The sequence below is a fragment of the Phoenix dactylifera genome, unplaced genomic scaffold (assembly GCF_009389715.1).
Source record: "Phoenix dactylifera cultivar Barhee BC4 unplaced genomic scaffold, palm_55x_up_171113_PBpolish2nd_filt_p 001179F, whole genome shotgun sequence".
NCBI lineage: Eukaryota > Viridiplantae > Streptophyta > Magnoliopsida > Arecales > Arecaceae > Phoenix > Phoenix dactylifera.
The window spans coordinates 51,055-71,767 of NW_024068516.1; the positions used below are offsets into that span (position 1 = coordinate 51,055).

At 36.9% G+C, this 20,713-nt stretch overlaps 2 protein-coding genes across 5 annotated transcripts; both read left to right on the forward strand.

Annotated features, from left to right (window-relative positions):
• The first annotated feature begins 7,350 nt into the window (after positions 1-7,350).
• Positions 7,351-11,409, forward strand: LOC103713565 (exopolygalacturonase-like). Its single transcript, XM_008800544.1, has 4 exons — positions 7,351-7,670; positions 8,249-8,566; positions 10,023-10,538; positions 11,030-11,409. The coding sequence occupies exons 1-4, from the start codon at positions 7,461-7,463 to the stop codon at positions 11,264-11,266; spliced, it is 1,281 nt and encodes a 426-aa protein (XP_008798766.1). The 5' UTR covers positions 7,351-7,460; the 3' UTR covers positions 11,267-11,409.
• A 3,415-nt stretch (positions 11,410-14,824) lies between these two features.
• Positions 14,825-17,950, forward strand: LOC103713578. Of its 4 annotated transcripts, none has more exons than XR_005509599.1 (5): positions 14,842-15,127; positions 15,604-15,744; positions 16,974-17,036; positions 17,174-17,270; positions 17,377-17,950. XR_005509599.1 is itself a non-coding variant. In XM_039121672.1 (5 exons), the coding sequence occupies exons 1-5, from the start codon at positions 14,890-14,892 to the stop codon at positions 17,737-17,739; spliced, it is 837 nt and encodes a 278-aa protein (XP_038977600.1). In that variant the 5' UTR covers positions 14,847-14,889; the 3' UTR covers positions 17,740-17,950. The 4 variants fall into 4 exon arrangements, 2 of the variants coding, with proteins under 2 accessions (XP_038977601.1, XP_038977600.1); XM_039121672.1 differs by having other exon boundaries at positions 14,847-15,127; positions 15,669-15,744; XR_005509598.1 differs by lacking the exon at positions 15,604-15,744 and having other exon boundaries at positions 14,825-15,127; positions 16,049-17,036.
• Positions 17,951-20,713: the final 2,763 nt, after the last annotated feature.

Below are 20,713 nucleotides of genomic sequence, written 5' to 3' on the forward strand. Positions count from 1 at the left end.
AGTTCTAAGCGGGTTGCGTTAATATGGCCATGCGCAGGTATCTTTCATGTGCTTTTAATAGAATCGTCCATTTTCCATAATCGCGGCCTCATGACTGCTCATATAGGTGAGTCCTAATAAGAAAGCTAGCAAGAAAGCTCCTGCCTCTTGGATCTCAGACTCATTAAAAGTTATACAAACAAACTTATCCTATTGCTTGCTTTTATGAGCACAGCGCCATAGGGATGAGGAAAACATAAAATAGTGCTCCATTTAGTCACACTTTGGTTTGTTTCTACCCATTGAACCTTTTAAGGTTGGGTTCCCACCGTGGTGATTTATCTTTATGGGCTAAGCCCCATCGCCCTCAACGACTCTAGAACTATTGTTCTAGATATACCTTTTGTAAACTAATCAGCCAAATTATTTTCTGATTTTACAAAATTCAAAGCAATAACGTTATTTTTTAATTTATATTTTAATAATTTATGACACACTTTTAAGTGCTTGTTCATTTTTACATTGGCATTTTCTTGGTTGTACTTATCTATTGCAGATTTACAGTCATAATGTAAGGAGATAGGTGGTAAAGGTGACTCATCTACAAGAAGGTCTATTAGTAGATTTCTGAGCCACTCAGCCTCAGTGCTAGTGGTATCTAAAGCTATCAGTTCAGACTCCATGGTACTCCTAGATATCAAAGTTTGTTTGGTGGATTTTCATGACACAGCAGCACCTCTTATAAGAAAGACATATCATATGGTGGATTTAATATCTAAGGTATCGCTGATCCAGTTGGTATCACTATAGCCTTATAGAACAGCAAGAAATCCACTAAACTGCAAACTATAGGACTTAGTATCCTTAAGATCCCTAAAAATTATCTCTAATGTTGTTCAGTGATCTCTATTTGGATTAACAGTATATCTGTTAAGTCTATTCATAGCATATGCTATGTCTGGCCTGGTGTAGTTTGTTAGAAATCCAAGTGAGCTTATAATTTGAGCATATAGGCCTTGAAGGACAGGAGTTCCTAAGTGCTTCTTAAGGTGTGCAGAGGATCAAAAGGAATAGAGACAGGCTGACAATTGGTATAATTAAATTTGTTGAGAATCTTGTCAACATAATGACTTTAGGATAACTTAATACTAATTGCACTTCTAATTATTTTGATATTTAAAATTAAATCAGCTTGTCCCAAGTCTTTCATATCAAAATTATGACTTAAGAATTGCTTTACTTCATCAACTATCTGAAAATCTGTCTCAAAGCTCAGTATATCGTCTACATAAAGGCACAAGATTACAAGTTTATTTCCAACTCTCTTATGGTATACACATTCGTCTGTACTATTGATTTTAAATCCAAATATCAGTATAATTTTATCAAATTCCAAGTGCCATTGCTTGGGTGATTGTTTAAGACCATAGAGAGATCTGATTAATCTACAAACTTTATTTTCTTGGCATGGGATTATAAATCCCTCTGGCTAGTCCATATAAATTTCTTCATTTAAGTCTCCATTTAGAAAAGCTGTTTTTACATCCATTCGATGAATCACTAATCTATGGATGCAGGATAATGCTATCAGGACCCTAATAGTAGTAATCCTAGCTACATGTGCATAAACATAAAAAAAATCTACCCTAGGTTTTTGAGTAAAATCCTTGGCAACTAATCTAGTCTTAAATTTATCTATAGATCCATTAGGCCTAAGTTTCTTCTTAAAGATCCATTTGCACCCTATAGTTTTACGGCTAGAAGGAAGATCAGTCAATTCCCAAGTATGATTTTGGATAATTGACTGCATCTCATTGTCCACAGCTTCTCTCCAAAAAGGTGAATTCAAGGATTTCATTGCATCCTCAAAAGTAGTTGGAGAGTCCGTTATAAGAAAGGTATAGAAGTCATCTCCAAATATTTTCTCTACCTTGGATCTCTTACTTCTCGTAGGTTCTACTTCTACTTCTATTTCACTTGTCCTTATTCTACTAGAGTTGCTAGCTATACCACTATCTACTCTAGTTCTAAGTGGAAAGGTGTCTTCAAAATATGTTGCATCTCTGGCTTCTATGATAGTATTGTTACTAATATTACTTTTTTCTGAATTAATCACCAAAAATCTATTGGCATTACTATTGGCTGCATATCTTATAAATATGGCATCCACTGTTTTAGGCCCTATTTTTTTTCTCTTAAAATCGGGTATTTTCACTTTTGCCAAGCACCCCCACACTTTCAAATAGCTAAGATTAAGTTTTCTATGTTTCCAAACTTCATATGGGTTAAATCATTATTTTTGGAGGAAATCCTATTGAGGATATAACAGGCTGAAACTAAAGCTTTCCCCCACAAATTCTTTGGTACTCCTAAGCTTATAAGCATTGAGTTAACCATATCCATTAAAGTCATATTCTTCTTTTCTACTATTCCATTTGATTGGGGAGAATAGGAAGTAGTCACTTCATGAATGATTCAATGATCTTTACAAAATTGAGTTATCTCATTCGATGTATATTCACCTCCCCAATCTGATCTAAGAATTTTACTTTTCTTTTCTTTTGGTTTTCAGCTTCGATTAAAAATTTTAAATTTGCTGAGCACCCTATCCTTGGTTTTAATTAGGTAGATGTAGAATTTGGACAAATCATCTATGAAGGTCACAAAGTATCTGTTACCTCTCCTAGAGATTCTACCAGAGTCACAAACATCACTATGGATCAACTCTAATAGATTTGAATCTCTATTAACAGATTTAAAAGGTTTCCTAGGGAGTTTGGTTTCTACACAAATTTTACATTTCTCATGGTTCTTAAGATCACTTTTTGGTATTAAATTTAGATTCATTAGTTGTTTAATTGTATTATAATTTACATGACCTAATCTACCATGCCAAATAGAAGGATGTTCTATATTCATAATCAAAGAATTTTTATTTATTGAAGAAACTATTACATTCAATTTAAACAATCCTTCACTTAGAAATTCTTTTCTAATAAACATTACATCATGAGAAATTACAACTTTATTGGACTCAAAAACAAGACGATAGCCTTGCTGGACAAGCAAGAAACCACTAATTAGATTTTTTCTAATGATCGGAACATGTTGGACACCGTGCAGGGGACAGAACTTTTTTAAAAGTAAGCTTTAAGTCTATACGTCCCACTTCTAGCACACGCACTTCCGAGCTATTTGCCATGATCACAACTCCTCCACTTGAGATATGGTAAGAAGAAAACCAGGAGCGATTCGAACAAATGTGAATACCAGCTCCGGTATAATCCGCCAATCAAGTGCTTGTAAAGTCATGTTAACTTCAAGAGTGAAGGAAACAGACTTGAAATCAGTCTCAGATGAGCCAGCGCTGGAAGTCACCATGTTGACTTGAGCACTGGTTATGTGTGGACCTTTCTTCTTAGATTGAAGAGGTGTAGTCTTCTTATAAAAGCACTAGAGAGCCAAATGGTTGGTCCAACCACACACATAACAGAAACGAATATCATCTTCCTCTTTCTTCTTCTTTTGCTCCTGGAATTCGATTGGTCTCCTATTGTGGTGGTTAAGGTTTCTAGGGTGGTGGGGTTTCTTTTTGTAATGTTTATTTTTGAAGGGTTGGTTCTGATTTTTTCTAGACGAGGCCTCTACATTATAAGCATCATTCTTGTTCCTAGTAGAGATTTTACTCCTGAGCCTGTGCTGCTCTTCAATCCTAATAGAGTTCAAAACTTAGGTTAGGGTGAGACCATCTTGGGTTGGACCGTTATCAACTTCAGTAGTGCTCTTACCTATGGCTGAGATCAGCCTTAATATGGTGAGCCAAAACCGCATTTAATTCTACCACATCCTAAAGTTATGGCCATCAAATTTTTCAGGTTTGGCACTAAGGTGGTCACTAATGTTAGAGGCCATAGGTTCAAGGTTACAAAAAAGAGATAAAAAACCTGAATGAAGGCAAAAAATTTATGTCAAAAAATTGCACAAAAATTTGTATTGAATTTTGAATGTCTAATTGATATATCCAAAAATAATAGCCAGGTCAGCTTCAGATAGGTGGTGGAGCACTAGGCTCACTTAAGTACCAGCCTTTCTTAGGCACGTATGCCTTTTTGACAAGCTTTTCTTTGATACTATTAATTAATGGATATAATCACTAGAAATCACATAAATTTAACTTTTACAAAAGCCTAAGTGCAAACTTAAATTTGTTATTTTGGATTAATCAATTTCTGAATTTCTGTTTAAATTTTTTGAATTAGTAATAATTAATTATTAATTTAGTGCTAGCTAGATAATTATTGTAATTGAAATCTAATATGTTAATTTAATGAATTATATATTAGAATTGATTTATTGCCTTATTAGAATAATTGATTACTAATTTTGTGCCAACAGATCAATTATTGTAATTGAGATCTAAAATGTTAATTCAATGAATTATAAGATTTATTTTCTTATTAGAATAGTTGATTACTAATTTTGTGCCAGCAAATCAATTATTGTAATTGAGATCTAAAATATTAATTCAATGAATTATAAGATTTATTACTTTATTAGAATAATTGATTACTAATTTTGTGGTAGCAAATCAATTATTGTAATTGAGATCTAAAATGTCAATTCAATAAATTATATGATTTATTATCTTATTAGAATAATTGATTACTAATTTTATGGTAATAAATTAATTATTGTAATTGAGATCTAAAATATCAATTCAATGAATTATATGATTTATTATCTTATTAGAATAATTGATTACTAATTTTGTGGTAGCAAATCAATTATTGTAATTGAGATCTAAAATGTCAATTCAATGAATTATATGATTTATCACCTTATTAGAATAATTGATTGAGATTTAATAAGTCAATTCAATGAATTAATTATTAGATATTAACTAATTTCCGAATTTTTTGTTTGAATGGGATCTGAAAATGACTTCTTGAGGAGTCCAAATGGAGGTATGATAAACCTCTTAGAGGTTAAACAAATTATTATATTTTTAGAATGATTTACTAAATTATATATTACTAACAAAAAAAATAAACCAAACACTTTTGGATTGTTAGCAGTATATCACCTAAATAAACAAATAAATCTAATAATTGCAATTAATAGAAAATCTTAAACAGAATAATATATATATATATATTATTTTGGATCAAAATAAATCTATTTTATTACAAAAGAAATCTATTCTAGCACGAAATAAATCTATTCATTTAATAAATTTAAATCATAAAATTGCAAATCCTACAGATCCACTAATATTAAATTAAAAATAAAAGTTAGAAAAAATAGCCTGATTGAAGATAGGTCGAAGCACGTAGACGCTATACGGGTCTTCTAGCAATCCTCCTCAAAGATACGACGATCCTAAACTTCTTCTTTGGTACGTCTCGGAAGAAGCCAAATCAAACCCGATCGCACTTACAAGTCCAACGAAAAACGAAATAAAAAGAATAAAATAAACTAAATATAACTGCAAAAATAAAATCAGAAGTGTCTAAGAGGAAGAACTTTCCTCCATAATTTTTTTAATATTTGTTTTTCTAATTTTTCATATTCTGAATAGGATGAAATTGAGGGGTATATATAGGGGTATTGGTCAAGGGCTTTTTGGTCATTTTTGCAGATGCGTCCGTGGTAATTATGCAGAGAAAAACTGCATGCGCATTTAATTTTTCCAACAGGCCGAAGGTGAGAACTAGAGATCTATTGGTGCTGGTTAGGAGGGAGTCGATATGGTAGTTTGAGGCAGGATAGATTTGGCAGATGCGTACTCACCCCCGAGTGGCCTTGTTTGTGTGGAAGGTGACTCGAAGATGCCCGCCGACTAGAGGAGTACTATCCGACACAAAGTTGTTATTTCCTCAGAGTGTGGGACTTGCCCAAAGAAGGAAGAGTCCATCTTCCACGTTCTTTTTGGATGTCCGCGTGCGGTTCAGATTTGGGAGTGCGCAGCAGTTTCCTCCGGTTTGACACGGAGGTGGATGTCGATAGAGGATTTTCTAACTTTCTTGCGAGTCTCCTCCCGGAGGCCGGATAATGTGGAGCAGGAGACAAGGGCAGCTTGTCTGGCTTATAATTGTTGGTTGGATAGGAATGCCCCAGTGTTTGAGGACAGAGGCATGCATCTGAGGCTGGTGGCAGACCGATCTCTTACCCATGCGGCGGAGGTCCTTGGCATTGCTGCTGCATCGTCCCTTGGGTTGATTGGGAGAATCTGGGGCTCTCATTCCGCTCTTGTAGTGCCCAGGACCATATCCATATCTTGGGAGCCCCCACCACTGACTTTCTTAAGGTGAACTTCGACAGCGGTGTTAGCGAAATTAGGGGCAGCGGAGGTGCAGGGTTCGTCATCAAAAATCAGGATGCCCGATTGGTGGTGGGCGGGGCGGAGGCCAGAGCGGCATGGGAGGGTGTCTTCTACGCGAGGCGTGTATTGTGGGTGGAATGCATTATCCTTGAGGGGGACTCGGCCACGATGATCGACTGGATCCGATATCCGAGCAGTAACGCCGGCGGGTTGTAATTGATTCATGATATCTACTGACTTTTGGGCAGGTGTTCCTCCCACCGGACCACTCATGCCTACAGAGAGGCTAACAGTGCGGCTGACTGGGTGGCATCCTTCGCAGCTCATCACTCCAGGGGTTTCACTTGGGACAGCCTATCCTTGATTTCATCATCTTTGTATTCTCTTATCCGTTTTGATCTTATGGGCTGCAGCCACATCCGTTGTGCATGAGCCGCTGCTGTACTAAAAAAAATAAAAAATAAAAAAAAATGAAGCCCTACCACTGTTATAGGAAGTAAGGCCGCATGCAACGTGGGGTATTAAATTTGCATGGACGCGGGAATCTAAGGCACGTTTGCTTTGGCCTAACTTGCCTTGAGATGAATGAGACGCAGCCACTTCTAAATGACCAAAACAACTCTTCTAAATGGAGTCTGATGAGTGAGATCTCTATAGTTTTTGAATGATTTTTTTTTCCCCTCACATGTATGCATGCTTCATTAAAGAATGCAACAGCCTAATCGCACTTCCTACCATTATCTTAATTAGGAATGGGAGCCATTGGGTGTGGTTAATCGGTGAGGGTTTGCACAGGTGGTCCAAGCTCGAGGGAACCCCGTTCTTAGCGGAGGTGAAGGTTGGCTGAGCAAGGGAACATGGTTGACCGTAGTTGGAGGAGGGCAAGCCATTGCAATGACCGAGTCGATTAGCTGCGAGCACCTCACGGACAGTTGAGACATTTTAGACCACTAAAAGGAAGGCAAGGTGCATGAGAAGAAGCATCCTAAGTTTAGATGTTTAGGTATTGATACATGAGCTTTGCAAGACAAGAATGCCCTCCCTCCCCTAAAGGCAAGGAGGGTTGTCAAGGCCTTGGACACTCCTCCCCGGCGATTATAAATCTTGGGCAAGAGAGCTCGAAAGCAGAGGAGAGAGGGAGGAATAAGCCTGGGCTCAAATGGAGCTCAGAAGGGCCTGCTTGCCGTCGGCATTGCTGCTGCTCATCTTTGTCTCAATTGTAGCGCAGACCGATGGCAAGAAATCTGCAAAAGGAATTAAACTCGTCGGTGCAATCGCTCCGAGCAAAAATTTCCAAAACAAGCGTACCACTGCTTTCAATGTGATGAATTTTGGTGCGGCTGCCGACGGGAAATCCGACTCTTCTGCGGTAAGCAAGCTCAAGTCAAGTTTCTCTTATATGTTCATATGACCCCCCTTTTTTTTTATGATTAAGAAGGTGGTGGAGACCACGCCAACATGGATGTAGAAACTTAGCAAACCATGCCACCAGCTAGTACCGTATATATGCGCATATGATAAATTTAAAGAAGCAATTCTCATATGATGTTCTAACCGGGGCAACGTACGGTTGCACCTTTTTTTTCCATTTAAATGTATATTTTGGATTTGAATCTTGCTAGAAAGTGTTTTCCGTCGCTGTTTTATTTATTTATTTGTTGCTGTACGTTGCCGATACTGCTGTTGTTATGTAGGATGGTAACATGGATTGACAATGAAAGTTCCGCATCAAATTTTACTCTGCAATGGCATTGTTGCCATGGGAGTGCTCCTACGGAGACAAAAAAGTATATGCCACCTATTTGTGTGCATTACAATGCTCCGCTTGTTTGGTTGTAATCATTAACAACTTGCTGATCCAATTCCTTAGTCGGATTGTCATCTTGGGTACGTCGAAAGCAAATTCTTTGAGCTTGACTTAGACTCAATTGGATCCCTTTTTTGTAGGCTTTTCTTAAAGCATGGGAAGCAGCATGTCCCCTAGAAGGAAGAAAAAGGATTTATATTCCAGGAGGCGAGTACTTGGTTAACCCAATAAAGTTTGAGGGACCATGCAATGGCATCATGGAGGTGCAGCTCTCCGGAGTGGTGAAAGCGCAGCCCGATATAAATGTTTTCAATCGTGAAGGTCACAAGGAGTGGATCACCTTTGATCACGTCGATAGGTTGTTGATAACGGGTTCTGGAACATTTGATGGCCAAGGATCCTACGCGTGGCAGCACAACACATGCTCCAAAAAGAAAGACTGCAGCCTCCTTCCTGGTGTAAGTTTGCTTGTAAACGAGGACATCATCTCTTCTTCTTCATTCTTCTTTTGTATTTTATGTCAACAATAGCCATTCTTGATGAGAGGTTTTAGACAATACAAATTAAGAAATATAATTATGAGAAAAAGTGAAGGTCGTAGGTAATTATTATTATTAGTACATTCGGACATCCATCCAATTAAGGATCCATGCACCAAAAAAATAAGCCCTCACTTCTTTTACTTATTCTTGGTGGAGGAATAAGAACAAGCTTTCTTTGAAAAAAAAAGAAGGGAATCCTTGTTTCAAAGAAGGGTTGTAACAATCTAAAACCTCATTCAAAATGACTAATCGAAAGGTATATATCATTTGAATTTCTTGGCCTATATAAATATTCAAGATCTATCCAGTGCATAGCTAATATGGGACTAAACACACGTCCGTACGGATTTTCACATACTTCCTCTATTTAAACCCTAGTGTCCTTGTCAGGTTAAAGTTCCAAATCTATTCAAATTTAATCATAAGCAGCATGATCGACTCATGGTTAATCCCAATGAGTTAGTGCTGTAGTATCCCCTAGTCTACATGGGTTATAGGTCAGTCTATTCTAATACTATTTGGTACCAACCCAGAATTTTACCTAAAAGACTAGCTGGAAGGTATTATTTAGATTCCTTGAACTTGTACCAGTATTCAAGATCTACTTAGTGTATAGCTAATGTGGAATTAATATGGATCCTCATAGAGGCATTAGTGAAATAATTTGTAGTAGAACTTGCAAGGTTAAATATAATAAACTTTGAATCATACAAAATAAGAAATATTTTACAAGAAAGATGTAGAAAATCATTTTTGGTCATTTTTCCTTAAAAAAAAAGGACATCAAGTAGCTTCATTGATAGGCATGACCAGACAAATCATTTTAGTTGTCGCATTTGCAAGTCAAATATCCTCAATATATTGCATTGCATATCTAGCTTAGACCGCACAAGATTTAATCTTCTCAAAATCAAGTTGCAATTTTGTGAACTAATTTTCAGTACAATTTGTAAGCTTATTACATCATAATCTTCAAAAGATATATAATGAGAAAGCCTATGCAAGAAAGACAACTCAGAAAAAAAAATCTTTCTGACAATTTTCTTAAAATATTATTATTGGGACACGAAGGAATTTCACTGATGCGCATTAGTGGACAAGAGTTGCAATTGCAAGCTAAACTACATGTTTTTCGGAACCGGATATACAACTTACGTAGCCTAAAAAATTCTTTTTTTTAAAAAAAAATCTATTTTGAAATAGAACTTCATATTAATTACGACATCAGTTTGTAACTTAAACGTGAGAAAGGATAAATAAGTTTCTTCTGATCAACGCTTGATAAAATTAGATTCTTTTTATTATCACTTGGATATGTGACTGACCATAAGATTCGATGTGTGTTTCTCGCCTTCCCCCGCCCAAATCAAAGAATCTGAGACTAAACTTCGTCACCAAAACCACCGTCCGCGGCATATCCCTAGTCAACAGCAAGTCCTTCCAGATGACCATCTTCGGATCCAACAACGTTAGGATCCAACACATCAAGATCGTCGCACCAAGAGACGCCCCCAACACCGACGGAATCCACATCGGTAACTCGACAAATGTCAGGATCACAGATTCCGAGATCGGCACCGGCGATGACTGCGTCTCCGTCGGCCCGGGAAGCAGGCGAATCCTTGTCTCCGGGGTGTTCTGCGGCCCTGGCCATGGCATCAGCATCGGGAGCCTCGGCCGATACCTAAATGAGCCAGATGTAAGTGGGGTGACCGTGAAGAACTGCACCCTCACGGGAACCACGAACGGTCTCAGGGTCAAGACATGGCAGAAGTCCAACAGGAGCCGTGCTTCAGATTTCCATTTCGAAGACATAGTGATGAGGGGCGTCCAAAACCCCATCATCGTCGACCAAGAGTACTGCCCGGTTGGCAACTGTGTCAAAGGGGTAAGAGCTAGCTCTCTTCTCTTAGTTTTGTTGGCGCACCGCAGATACACACAAAACTTACACCGCCATGATAGAAAAAGAAGCAACTTGAACCTGCAAGGGAATATGCAAAAGAAATTATCATTAACATTGATATTAAATTGTGATCTATAGTTTTAGATTCAGATTTTAACTATATCGTGAGTCCCCCATGTATCAGGATCTAGATAATTACGGGTGGTAAGCCAATATTTGTATATGAAGTCGACAACAACCAGAACCAAGAAGCTTCTTAAAAATCATAGCTCTACCAAAAAAATGCTGAACTAGATTTGCATATATAGTTCGGAATGATATCGAGGAGGGGAAAAGAAATTAATTTTCTTGAAGACTTCAAGTTCACACATCTAGTGTTAGAAGACAACTATCCTGGTCTCCTAAGCTTATGCAACTTTTTATGCATATTTTTCTACCGAAAAAAAAAATGCACATCTGTTTATTCTTTCCTGCAGGCTCCGTCGTTGGTTGAGATCAGCAACGTCACATTCCGAAACATCAGAGGCACCTCGGCTTCAAGGATGGCAGTGCATCTCTTCTGCAGCAAAGCTGTGAGCTGTAAAAACCTTGTACTCCAAGATATAGACCTGAAGTTCATGGATCCCAATTCCCCTTCATTAGCTCAATGTTACTATGTCCAAGGTACGGCCCTAGGTTATATGAATCCTCCCGCTTGCTTGTCACTATTATGAGGACTCTCTCTTGTCTTCTCCAAGATGTTTGGCCGGATTTCCTGTCTCCATGTAATGGCTAGAGGTCTCGTGGGTGCTCACCCTTGCACTGACCACTTGTACTATGGACTTCGCTTGAAAGGAATTTTTCTCCCTCTTCAAAATCGTTCTTCTCGATGGATTCTGAGATTGCTTTTCAGTCTCTCATTCCTTCTTTATAGAATGGTGAATCTTTCTGTGTGAGTTTTTGTCATTAAAAAAAAAAAACTCACAAACTGATGATCTAATAGTACCGTTTGTTTGGTGTATAAAAACAAAACCTGCGGGCTAAATAAGTTGTGCGGATTTTTAAGAGAGTGCATCTCAGTAGCAGTCACTGGTTAAACATGAGGTGTACTGCTGGGATTGAGAAGAGGAAAATCGTCTCTATGGTGCTCAATAAGGGAACTGAACAAATCTCTAAGCTTAAATTGACATTAAAAGGTTATTTCTGGTTATTTGCAGCCCACCAATAGGAAGTCTTGCCATTTCCTGTGCCAATGGTATTTCTTTTGGTGCTGAAAAAAAAAAGATGAATTATAATCACAAGCTTAGACATGGAAAAAATACTCAACAAGCCAACACAAGTACAACTCACAAGCATTTGTGATAAAGCAAAAGGTGCCGAATGCAAAGAGATCCAAGAAAATGCATCACTTAGCTTGAATATCAAACATAAAAGTAGAGCGTGGATGCCAACTAGCTAAGTTGGTAATGTAATTACAAAAAAAAAAAAAGTTTTAGTATATAAAACCAACAGAAGGATAAGTCACACATGAAACAGTTGCAGCGAGCTGGAGACAAAATCTTTTGTCTTCTTTCTCATTTATTATAACCGTTGATGTCCTCTCCAGGATGACAAAGATGGTGGCGAAAGAAGGTTCATAAGTCTAGCAAAAAAAAGAAGGTTCATCATGGTATTGCCGTATTGGGCAAAGAAGAAACATCCCTGGAGTTTCAAATCTCCATTTTGTGATGACACGTACGCTGTAGTTTTGTAAAACAAGAAAAACATATTATCAATCATCACATCTCCGTTGCTTTTACTAATCTGTTGCTGTTCTAGCGTATCAGAAGTAGCAGTGTTAGAGATGATCTCAGCCTCTTAGCATTCAAGAGCAATTTTTCTTCTTAGGTATTTAGTTTTTTTAGTTAAATTACACAGCTAGTTAGACGTGCTGACAATTAGCTACAGACACCGCAGAAATCTAAATGACGCACTGAAAACAAGAACACGTATAACAAGAAATCATAGAATTCGCTGCATTATTTTAGTAGTAAATATAAGAAAAAGATACTTTACTTCACATTTATAATAAATTGCTATATTGTAACTCACCTTCTTCATAAAATTGGCAAAATTATTTTAGTAATATTTTAAAAAATACCGAAAAATAACACTTTGTTCCATATTTACGATAAATTGCCAGATATGGCCGAACTGGGCTAGGCCATGCTCGTATCCGAATCCAGCCCGAAATTTTTTTTTTGGCTTTGAGCCGCCCTTAGGCTAGAAAGTTGTTGGATAATCCAGGCTTGAGCCCAGGCCCGAGCCCGACCTAAACCCGATTGGGCCTGCCTGAATTATCCGTTTGGAGCAAAATAAATCTGACCCGAACCTGAATGATATAACATAAGTAAATAAGCTAGCTAAAAATTGGTCTCTCTCCTATAACACAAGTAAATTATATATGATACATTATTCTCAGCTAAACTCATTTTAATTTATCTTTTACTTCTTTATTATTTTCTCTAAATAAAAATATAAAAAATAAATTGATTTGGGCTTGAATTTGGGCTCCATTTCGGGCTTTGTTCGGGCTCGGCCTCAGGCTAGCCGAGAACATACCTAAGCCCAGCCAGAAAAATAAATGGGTACCAAACTCGGTCTAAACTCTTTCCGACCTAGCCTGTAGCCCGACCTAAAATTGGCCCGGCCTGATGTGCCTCAAGCCGGTCTGAGCGTATTTCCAGCCCTATTGCCAGATATTAGTTTGTTGCTCGTCTTTATCATAGAATTCATGACCCATTATGTTAGTAGCACTTTTAAAAAATACCAAAAAAAAAATTTTATCATGTATCTATGATTAATTAGCTGGTATTAGTTTATACCTTATTTTTATTTTTCTTACCCCATAAGGCAAAAACACTCTCTGAAGTTATGATTTTCTAACACAAAATTAAAATACTAACTAAGAGTATATACTGATGCCGAGTTTAATTTGATTCCTAAAAAAGGTACATGAGATTGATCTGGCATAGTATCGATCTACCTAGATTTTGTATTAAAAAATATTGATTATTTAAATAATATATAATATAAATCATTAGTTGTAATGTTGTTTATCTCCTTGAAAAAATAATACAATTTTATCAAAGATCAAGATGGACAATTCTATGAAAAGAATTTATTTGGCCGACCCTACTCATCTCAATTAAAGTTGAGTTGTTTTAAAATGTCTAAAATAGGGGGTTATACATCTTGTATTGATTATTTATGCATCATCATTATTTATACATCTTGCTCTGTTCTCATTTCTAACGACATGAACATAGTAGCACCTCATGAGCCACTAATTCTGTGAATATGTGAAGAAAGAAGAGATAATAAGCACCTAGTAAATAATAAGCACCTTAATTCGATAATTCATATAATAATGTAAATAAATATTTTTTGCCAAAAAGAAGCATATAAACAAAATTATCTATTTAAAATCACTACCAGAAAACACGCGTATAGTGACGGAAAACTAGTGACAGACCGTTATCAGTCACTATTTGTGACGGATTAGTAACAAACAGAAATTTGGTCACCGTGGTGTGAACTTAGTGACAGATTAGTGACAGACCGGTCACGGAATACGCGGATAGGATGGGCGCCAAAACTTAGTGACCACCGTAGTGACGGGGTATCTGTCACAAAACTGGTAATCGAAATTGCAACCAGACAGTGACAAATTCAGCCGTCATAAATATCGTAACCCAAGTGGTTGTAAATTTTTAGAAGATTATTTTTGGCAGTGACGGGTTATTGACAAAAATTTCCGTCACCAAATTTAATTTTTAATTCCAAAAATATTAAAAATATTATTTTTGAGTAATTATAAATTTAAAAAAAATAAAAAGAGGAAAATCCAAAATGAAACTAAGTGTGCCCGCTGCCCCGCCTAAATTCCTTCGATAACCCAAATCCCAATCGCTCTCTAGAAAATCCAAATCCCTTCTTCTCATTCCCAAATCCCATGGCGCCAGCTACAAACGATGACCCATTTGCACCCCTAGTGATTAATGGCAGTAAATTATTTGGAATGCTCCACTTAAGACTGAAAATGGGTCGGATTTTATCTGACCATATTCGTTTCCGTATTTGATTTGGGTTGGATTCGAATACTATTTTCTTCATCCGATCGGATCCGAATGCAGATCTGGATGGTTGTTCAAAAATATTTCGGATATGGATACGAATAGATCTATTTTTTTGGATTCGAATTCGAATATCTGATTAAATAAATAATCAACGAGGGTCTTTTGGGATTTAGAACGGTCCATCAGTAATCCTACCTACGAGCCCATGACCCATCGAGGCAAAAAATAGAACATAACGCATGCCTCTTCGGTACAAAAGGCGGCAACGCGGGCACAACCTCCTTCGCATTGTTTGCACTCCAGCGGCAGACCAAACCCTCCCTGATCTGTTCACGAGGGGAGAGAGCGAGCGGAGCGACCGAGGAAGAGACATCAAAGAGAAGAGAAGGAGCGGGCGAGAACGGGAAAAGTGGCCGTTTTTCTCTCCTTTCGGGCATCGCCGCAGCGTCGTCTCCCCTCGATTCCGAGCAAGTTCAGGTATTTCCCCCGTCTCCCCTCTCTGCCCCCGCCCCTCTTTCTTGATGTTGGTACTCGACATCAGGAAGAGCCCTAGGGCTTCTTTCTCTTCAGTTTTAGGGGGATGAGCCATGTTCAAAGCGTTGTGGCCCAATTTTGTTAATTTTTCTTTAGAATCCGGTGATTACTGTATCCAAGCATTCGATTGTCAGTTTGCTAGGGTTTTTCAAAACCTCGTATAATTCATTGTAGGCTTCAAATTATATCAAGAGGCTTGTTTTCTAATGCCCTCAGGCATCAAGATTGGAGCCTTTTGGTTGCAAGATCCCTAATAGCATATGTGATTCGTGAGTAGGGAGGGTCAAATAGGGTTTAGGCTTTCCCCCTCTCCTATTTTAAATTTCCACCTTTGTTTAGGGTTTAGGGGTTGAGTAGAGAGGGTCAGATAGGGTTTTGGTTTTCCCCCTTCCCTATTTTAAATTTTCACCTTTGTTTAGGGTTTGAGGCTTTTATTGATCTTGCATCGAAGTTGGAACTTTGCATTTGTCTCCTGCTGTATCAGGGCAAAACCAACATTTCCCTCAGAACATTTCTATCTACAGAATCCATGAATGGCAGTGCCTTTCTCTAGGTGAAGGGTAAGCTCTTTCCCTCAACCTCTTGTTTATTTGCATGGACTTGGGAGTATTGGATTCTGATTTTTAACTTGAACTTCTATCTCTCTGTATGAAAAAATTGTATGATCCATGTCTTATTTCGTTCTTATAGTCATACATATCAGTGCTGATATTAAACTAGTTATCTAGCCAACCTTAACCATCCGGCCATGACTTAAAAAAGTATTATGATGGAATGAACATTTTTTATTTTAGTTTTGGCATCAAAATCTGATATAATAACCCCAAGTGGTTATTCCTTTAAAATTGTCTTTTGGATTATCAGAGCATCGGGCTTTGTGGGCTAATGCAGTATTCATCAACAAGACCATCAGTTATTTTAAGTCAGCTGCTGCCTTGTTTGCTTTGCAAGGCTAGAAGTTTATTGAAGAATAGAGAATTATCTTTACATTGCAGGTGCATCTATCTACACATATAAACTAGTGTGTTATTTATAATGAACATAATGTGCAAGGCTATTCTAAATTTTTTGGCATATTAAGTCGTCTTTAGTTGGGTAAATTTTTTAGCTGCATCATGAATCACGAATGCATTTATAGTCTTCCTGAAAGATCCTTGTCTCCATTTTCTAAGGACTGTAGGAGACAAGCCTCTTAAATCGTGTTTGTTCCCTAAGAGGGATTTTTGTATCCTATATTTTTTTAATATTCATCCCTGTTACCTACTTATCTTATCAGATATAGGGACATAGATCTCCTGCTGTCCTTTACTATAATGGTATTTGCATTGCTTCTTCTGCAATAGCAATACACATAATTATTTTGTTGAATGGTGTAATGATGTTGAATGACAATGTCATTAGTTTGTTATCATTTAGACGTGCTTGGGTAAATATCACATGAACAATTACATTATAGTGAATATTTTTGGGGTCCTTTTAAACAGCATTTTTCCCAGAATTGAGGTTTTATGTGATGAGATAGTATATACTGGTTAAGTATTTCTTTTTGACAGAGATTATTTGGGTGGCATGTAAGAAGGTTGAGTAGGGAGGGTTTATTCGTATTTTTCCCAAAATGGCAAGCTTATTTCACTGACAGATGCTGCCCCAGATGCATTTATTTGTATTTTTTACAGATTTTGAAAGTTTGTCAGGGTCCTCAGAGATTTGGATCCTTTAGTGCCTTTTCATTTTAATCCAATCCAATTATTCGTATCTACTATTGATGTTAGTCTTACCGCTATTTTAGTGTTTGCTGCTGCTTAAATCTCTGTTGGGAATGGCCAGCAATCCGCAGTCTTCTGGGGCACAGGTAGCATATATAACTCTACAACATCCTTTTGCCATTTTATGGTGTACTGTCCTATTAATCTGAATGAATTTGTTTGATTTTTCTTTGTTGTTCTTTTTGCCATTGCTTGAATATAATGTGTTTTTTTTTTATAAAAGCCCCTTAGGCCTGCAGTGGTGGAGTCCACAGGTCCACCTCAAAATTTTGGTCCACCAATGGGAGGATATGTGGATAAGAGAAGTGAAGCTGTCATTGGTAAGTATAATTTTTTTATGATTCATAAATATTATTAAGCTTGCTCATGTTTATCTCTTGTTTGATCCACCATAATGTTTTTCTCTTCTTTCAAATCAACTGGCAGAAAAAGTATTCAGCTGAATACTCCAAAAAATATGGTTATGCCTCCACCTCAGATGCTCCACCACGTGATTATGACTTGTGGTTTAAGGCAACTGGTGTCCCAACTCATGGCCATGTCTATGGCTTTAGTTTCCTGGAGGATCTCACTAAAATTATTGGGCAATCATCATCCTCTTCCACCTCTATAAGTCAAGCTCCAGTGCTGTACACGCGTGAAGACCTTCTAGGTATTTTTGAGCACGAAAAGAAAAAATGGCAAGAGGAGGTTCTTCAAAAGATGAGAGAAGAGATTGGCTTTAGACCAAAGCATGCAGATCAAGGGAGTAATGATGATTCTGGTTCTGCTGATCATGCTTCATTATGATGTTTCTCTATGACATACTTTTGAACTTTGATTTTGATGGATTTAGGATATGTTGATGCCTATTTTGAATGACATGTTAAATGACTTTTGCGTAATGTTGAATGCTTTTGCTATTAATGATATTATTATTATGAGCCAATCAATGTACTAAATGTACCAGGTTATTGGAATGTAATCAGTGACCAAATTTGGTTACTGAATTGTTTACCAAGTATTGTGACAAGCAGCCATAAACTTAGTGACAGAATTTTGGTTACTAAAAATTGATTTCGCTCAGTGCGTTGTGATAAATTAATGATGGTAACCTTGTCACTAGGTCCGTGACGGGATTAATGACAAAATTTAGTGACAAAATTTGTGACCATGTCTGTGATGACTAAATCTGTCACTGAAGGTTGTGACAGATCAGTGACCAAACCTGTGACCGAATTCTGTGACAAAATCAGTGACCAAGTTACCTTCGTTACTAACTCAATTACTGGTTAGTGACGGAAAATACGAAATTTCTTAAATATTTAATTCTTAGATTTGTAACGGCTTAGTGACGATGGTTCTGTCACGGAGTTTAGTGACGGAAATTGCCGCCGTCACTGAGAATTTAGTGACGCGTGTTTTTGTAACCAACTCAGTGACGGAAGCTCCGGTCACAAATTCCGTATTAGTAACCGAAAACACGGTATAGTGACGGGAATCTCCGTCACTATACGCGTGTTTTCTGGTAGTGAATATAAATCCAGAATATCCAGTACTACTCAAATATTCATATTTTTGTTCGTAAGTTCGATTGACAATATCATGTTAAACTCAACAGCCTTCAACTATGACCACATTATCCCTGTGGTTGAGCCTATATCCATAATACCACACTTAATTCCTATAGAGTAGGTTCATAGTATAGTATTTAACCCTTGTGAAGTAAGTACATGATATCGCACTCAAATCCTGCAGAGTAGGTATATAGTATCGCACTTAACCCCTATAAAGTAGGTCCATAACTATGCTTACTCTTGCTGAGTAGGTCCGTAGTAATCAAATTCTGGAATAGCTAAAATGCCAACATTTAACCTCCATTAACATAGTCAGCCTGAGGGTCTGATTCTAATACGTAGTAGAGCTCTTTTTACATAATAACATATATACTATAATTCAATCAAAATATGCAAGTTCATATAAGATCAAAAAACTAACGTAATAAAATTCTATAAAATATATTAAATTATATGTTTATTTTCTGTTCAAAACACGATTTCGTAAAATTCATAAATCATGGATAAATTGATTTACAATTTATTTGATGCCAAAAATAATATTATTTAAATAAAAAATTAGAAAAGACAGATCATTACTTACCTTACGAGATTAACTAACAGATAAATCTAACTAATTATGAGAGACTCCTTTACAACCTAATATCCATAAAGATATTTTTTATCAAAATATATCTATGATAAATTTAAAAATAAAATCCTAAGTCTTGACACCCTTGCATAGAATCAAATCTAGTAATTAGAAAATATAGTCATGGAAATCAGGGATTATAGTAGAAAAGTATCAATAAAAGGTGGAGGAAGGACAGGGCCAGCCAGGCAGCAGCATCCAATGGCCTGAGTCGATCCATTATAGATAGTCAAACTAGTCAAATCACGGAACAAGAGTCAGGTTAGGGTGCAGAGAACACAATAGGGATTGATAATGATGGCATCTGTTCACACCATTTCGTTGCTCGGGTTGACACATGAGAGATATGTGCCTAATTGATCACATGGTGGGATGAGAACATGTATAAGAGGTTTCAGGAGAATATCCCAATAGAGAAAGGGGTAGAACGGAAGAGAAGAAAGATGGGTTTAGGGTGCTTCATGCCTCGTTTCAGTGAGGATCGGCCGTAGCCACAATAACAGTGGAGGAAAGTGGCCATAACTCGAACAAAACATGAAAAGAAGAATAAGAAGGAAGGAGGTTTGTGGCGGGGTAATAGAGGACGGTGATGCAGGTCTTATAGCTAACGAGATTCCTCCACCCGGTCGGAATTTGAGGCGGCGGAATCTACTTTCTTCTCCGACTACGATTCAAACAGGGGCTCTGCCCCAATGCAAATATGGAGCAGGCCTTTGGGTCATGTTCTAGTTGCATGGTCGGGCTAGGATAATTTTCAATTAGGCTGGTCAGTGGATCAGGCTGAGTTGGGTTTGGTTAACCAATAGGCCGAACCTAAGATTGTTATATTACATTTCAAGAATAATTAAAAAAAATCATATCCCATGTATTGCATGAAATCGATATAAATAGCACCGGTATTAATAATAGAAGAGGCTTAGCTTGTGTAGAGTTCTATTCACTATATAGACACTAATAATGATATTGATATGAATGCACCAACCATCATTAAAAATTATTACTTACAATGCAACAAATATTGATAATACTGGTGTGAATGTACTTAACTATCATTTTAATTTCATTGCTTAATATACAGTGGAAATTTAGCTATTCAAGCTTCATATTTATTATAATTTATTATATTGTTATATTGGATTTCAAAAATAGTTGGAAAAAAGAGAAAAAAATTATGCCTCACGTGTTGCACATGATCAATATTAATAATAATGGTATTAATGATGGAAGTTTTTGTATGGAGGCTTCGCTTGTATAGAGTTTAGTTCGCTAATATCAATGATAATGGTACTAATGTAGCCGATTATCATTAAAGTTCGTTATATTCTCTCTCTCTCTCTCTCTCTCTCACACACACACACACACATATTTGTATGTGTATGTATGGATGGATGTTCTTTTAAAGTAGATAATTCATGAATTTTTACCCATGCTACAGTTAGAAAGTAATAATAATATTTAATATAAAAAAAATTTAACACTATATATTATACATTTTATTTAAATAATTTCAATTTTTAATATATTTTTAATATAATTTAGTTTGGATCAATGATTCAAAATTTGGGTCAAATCAGTC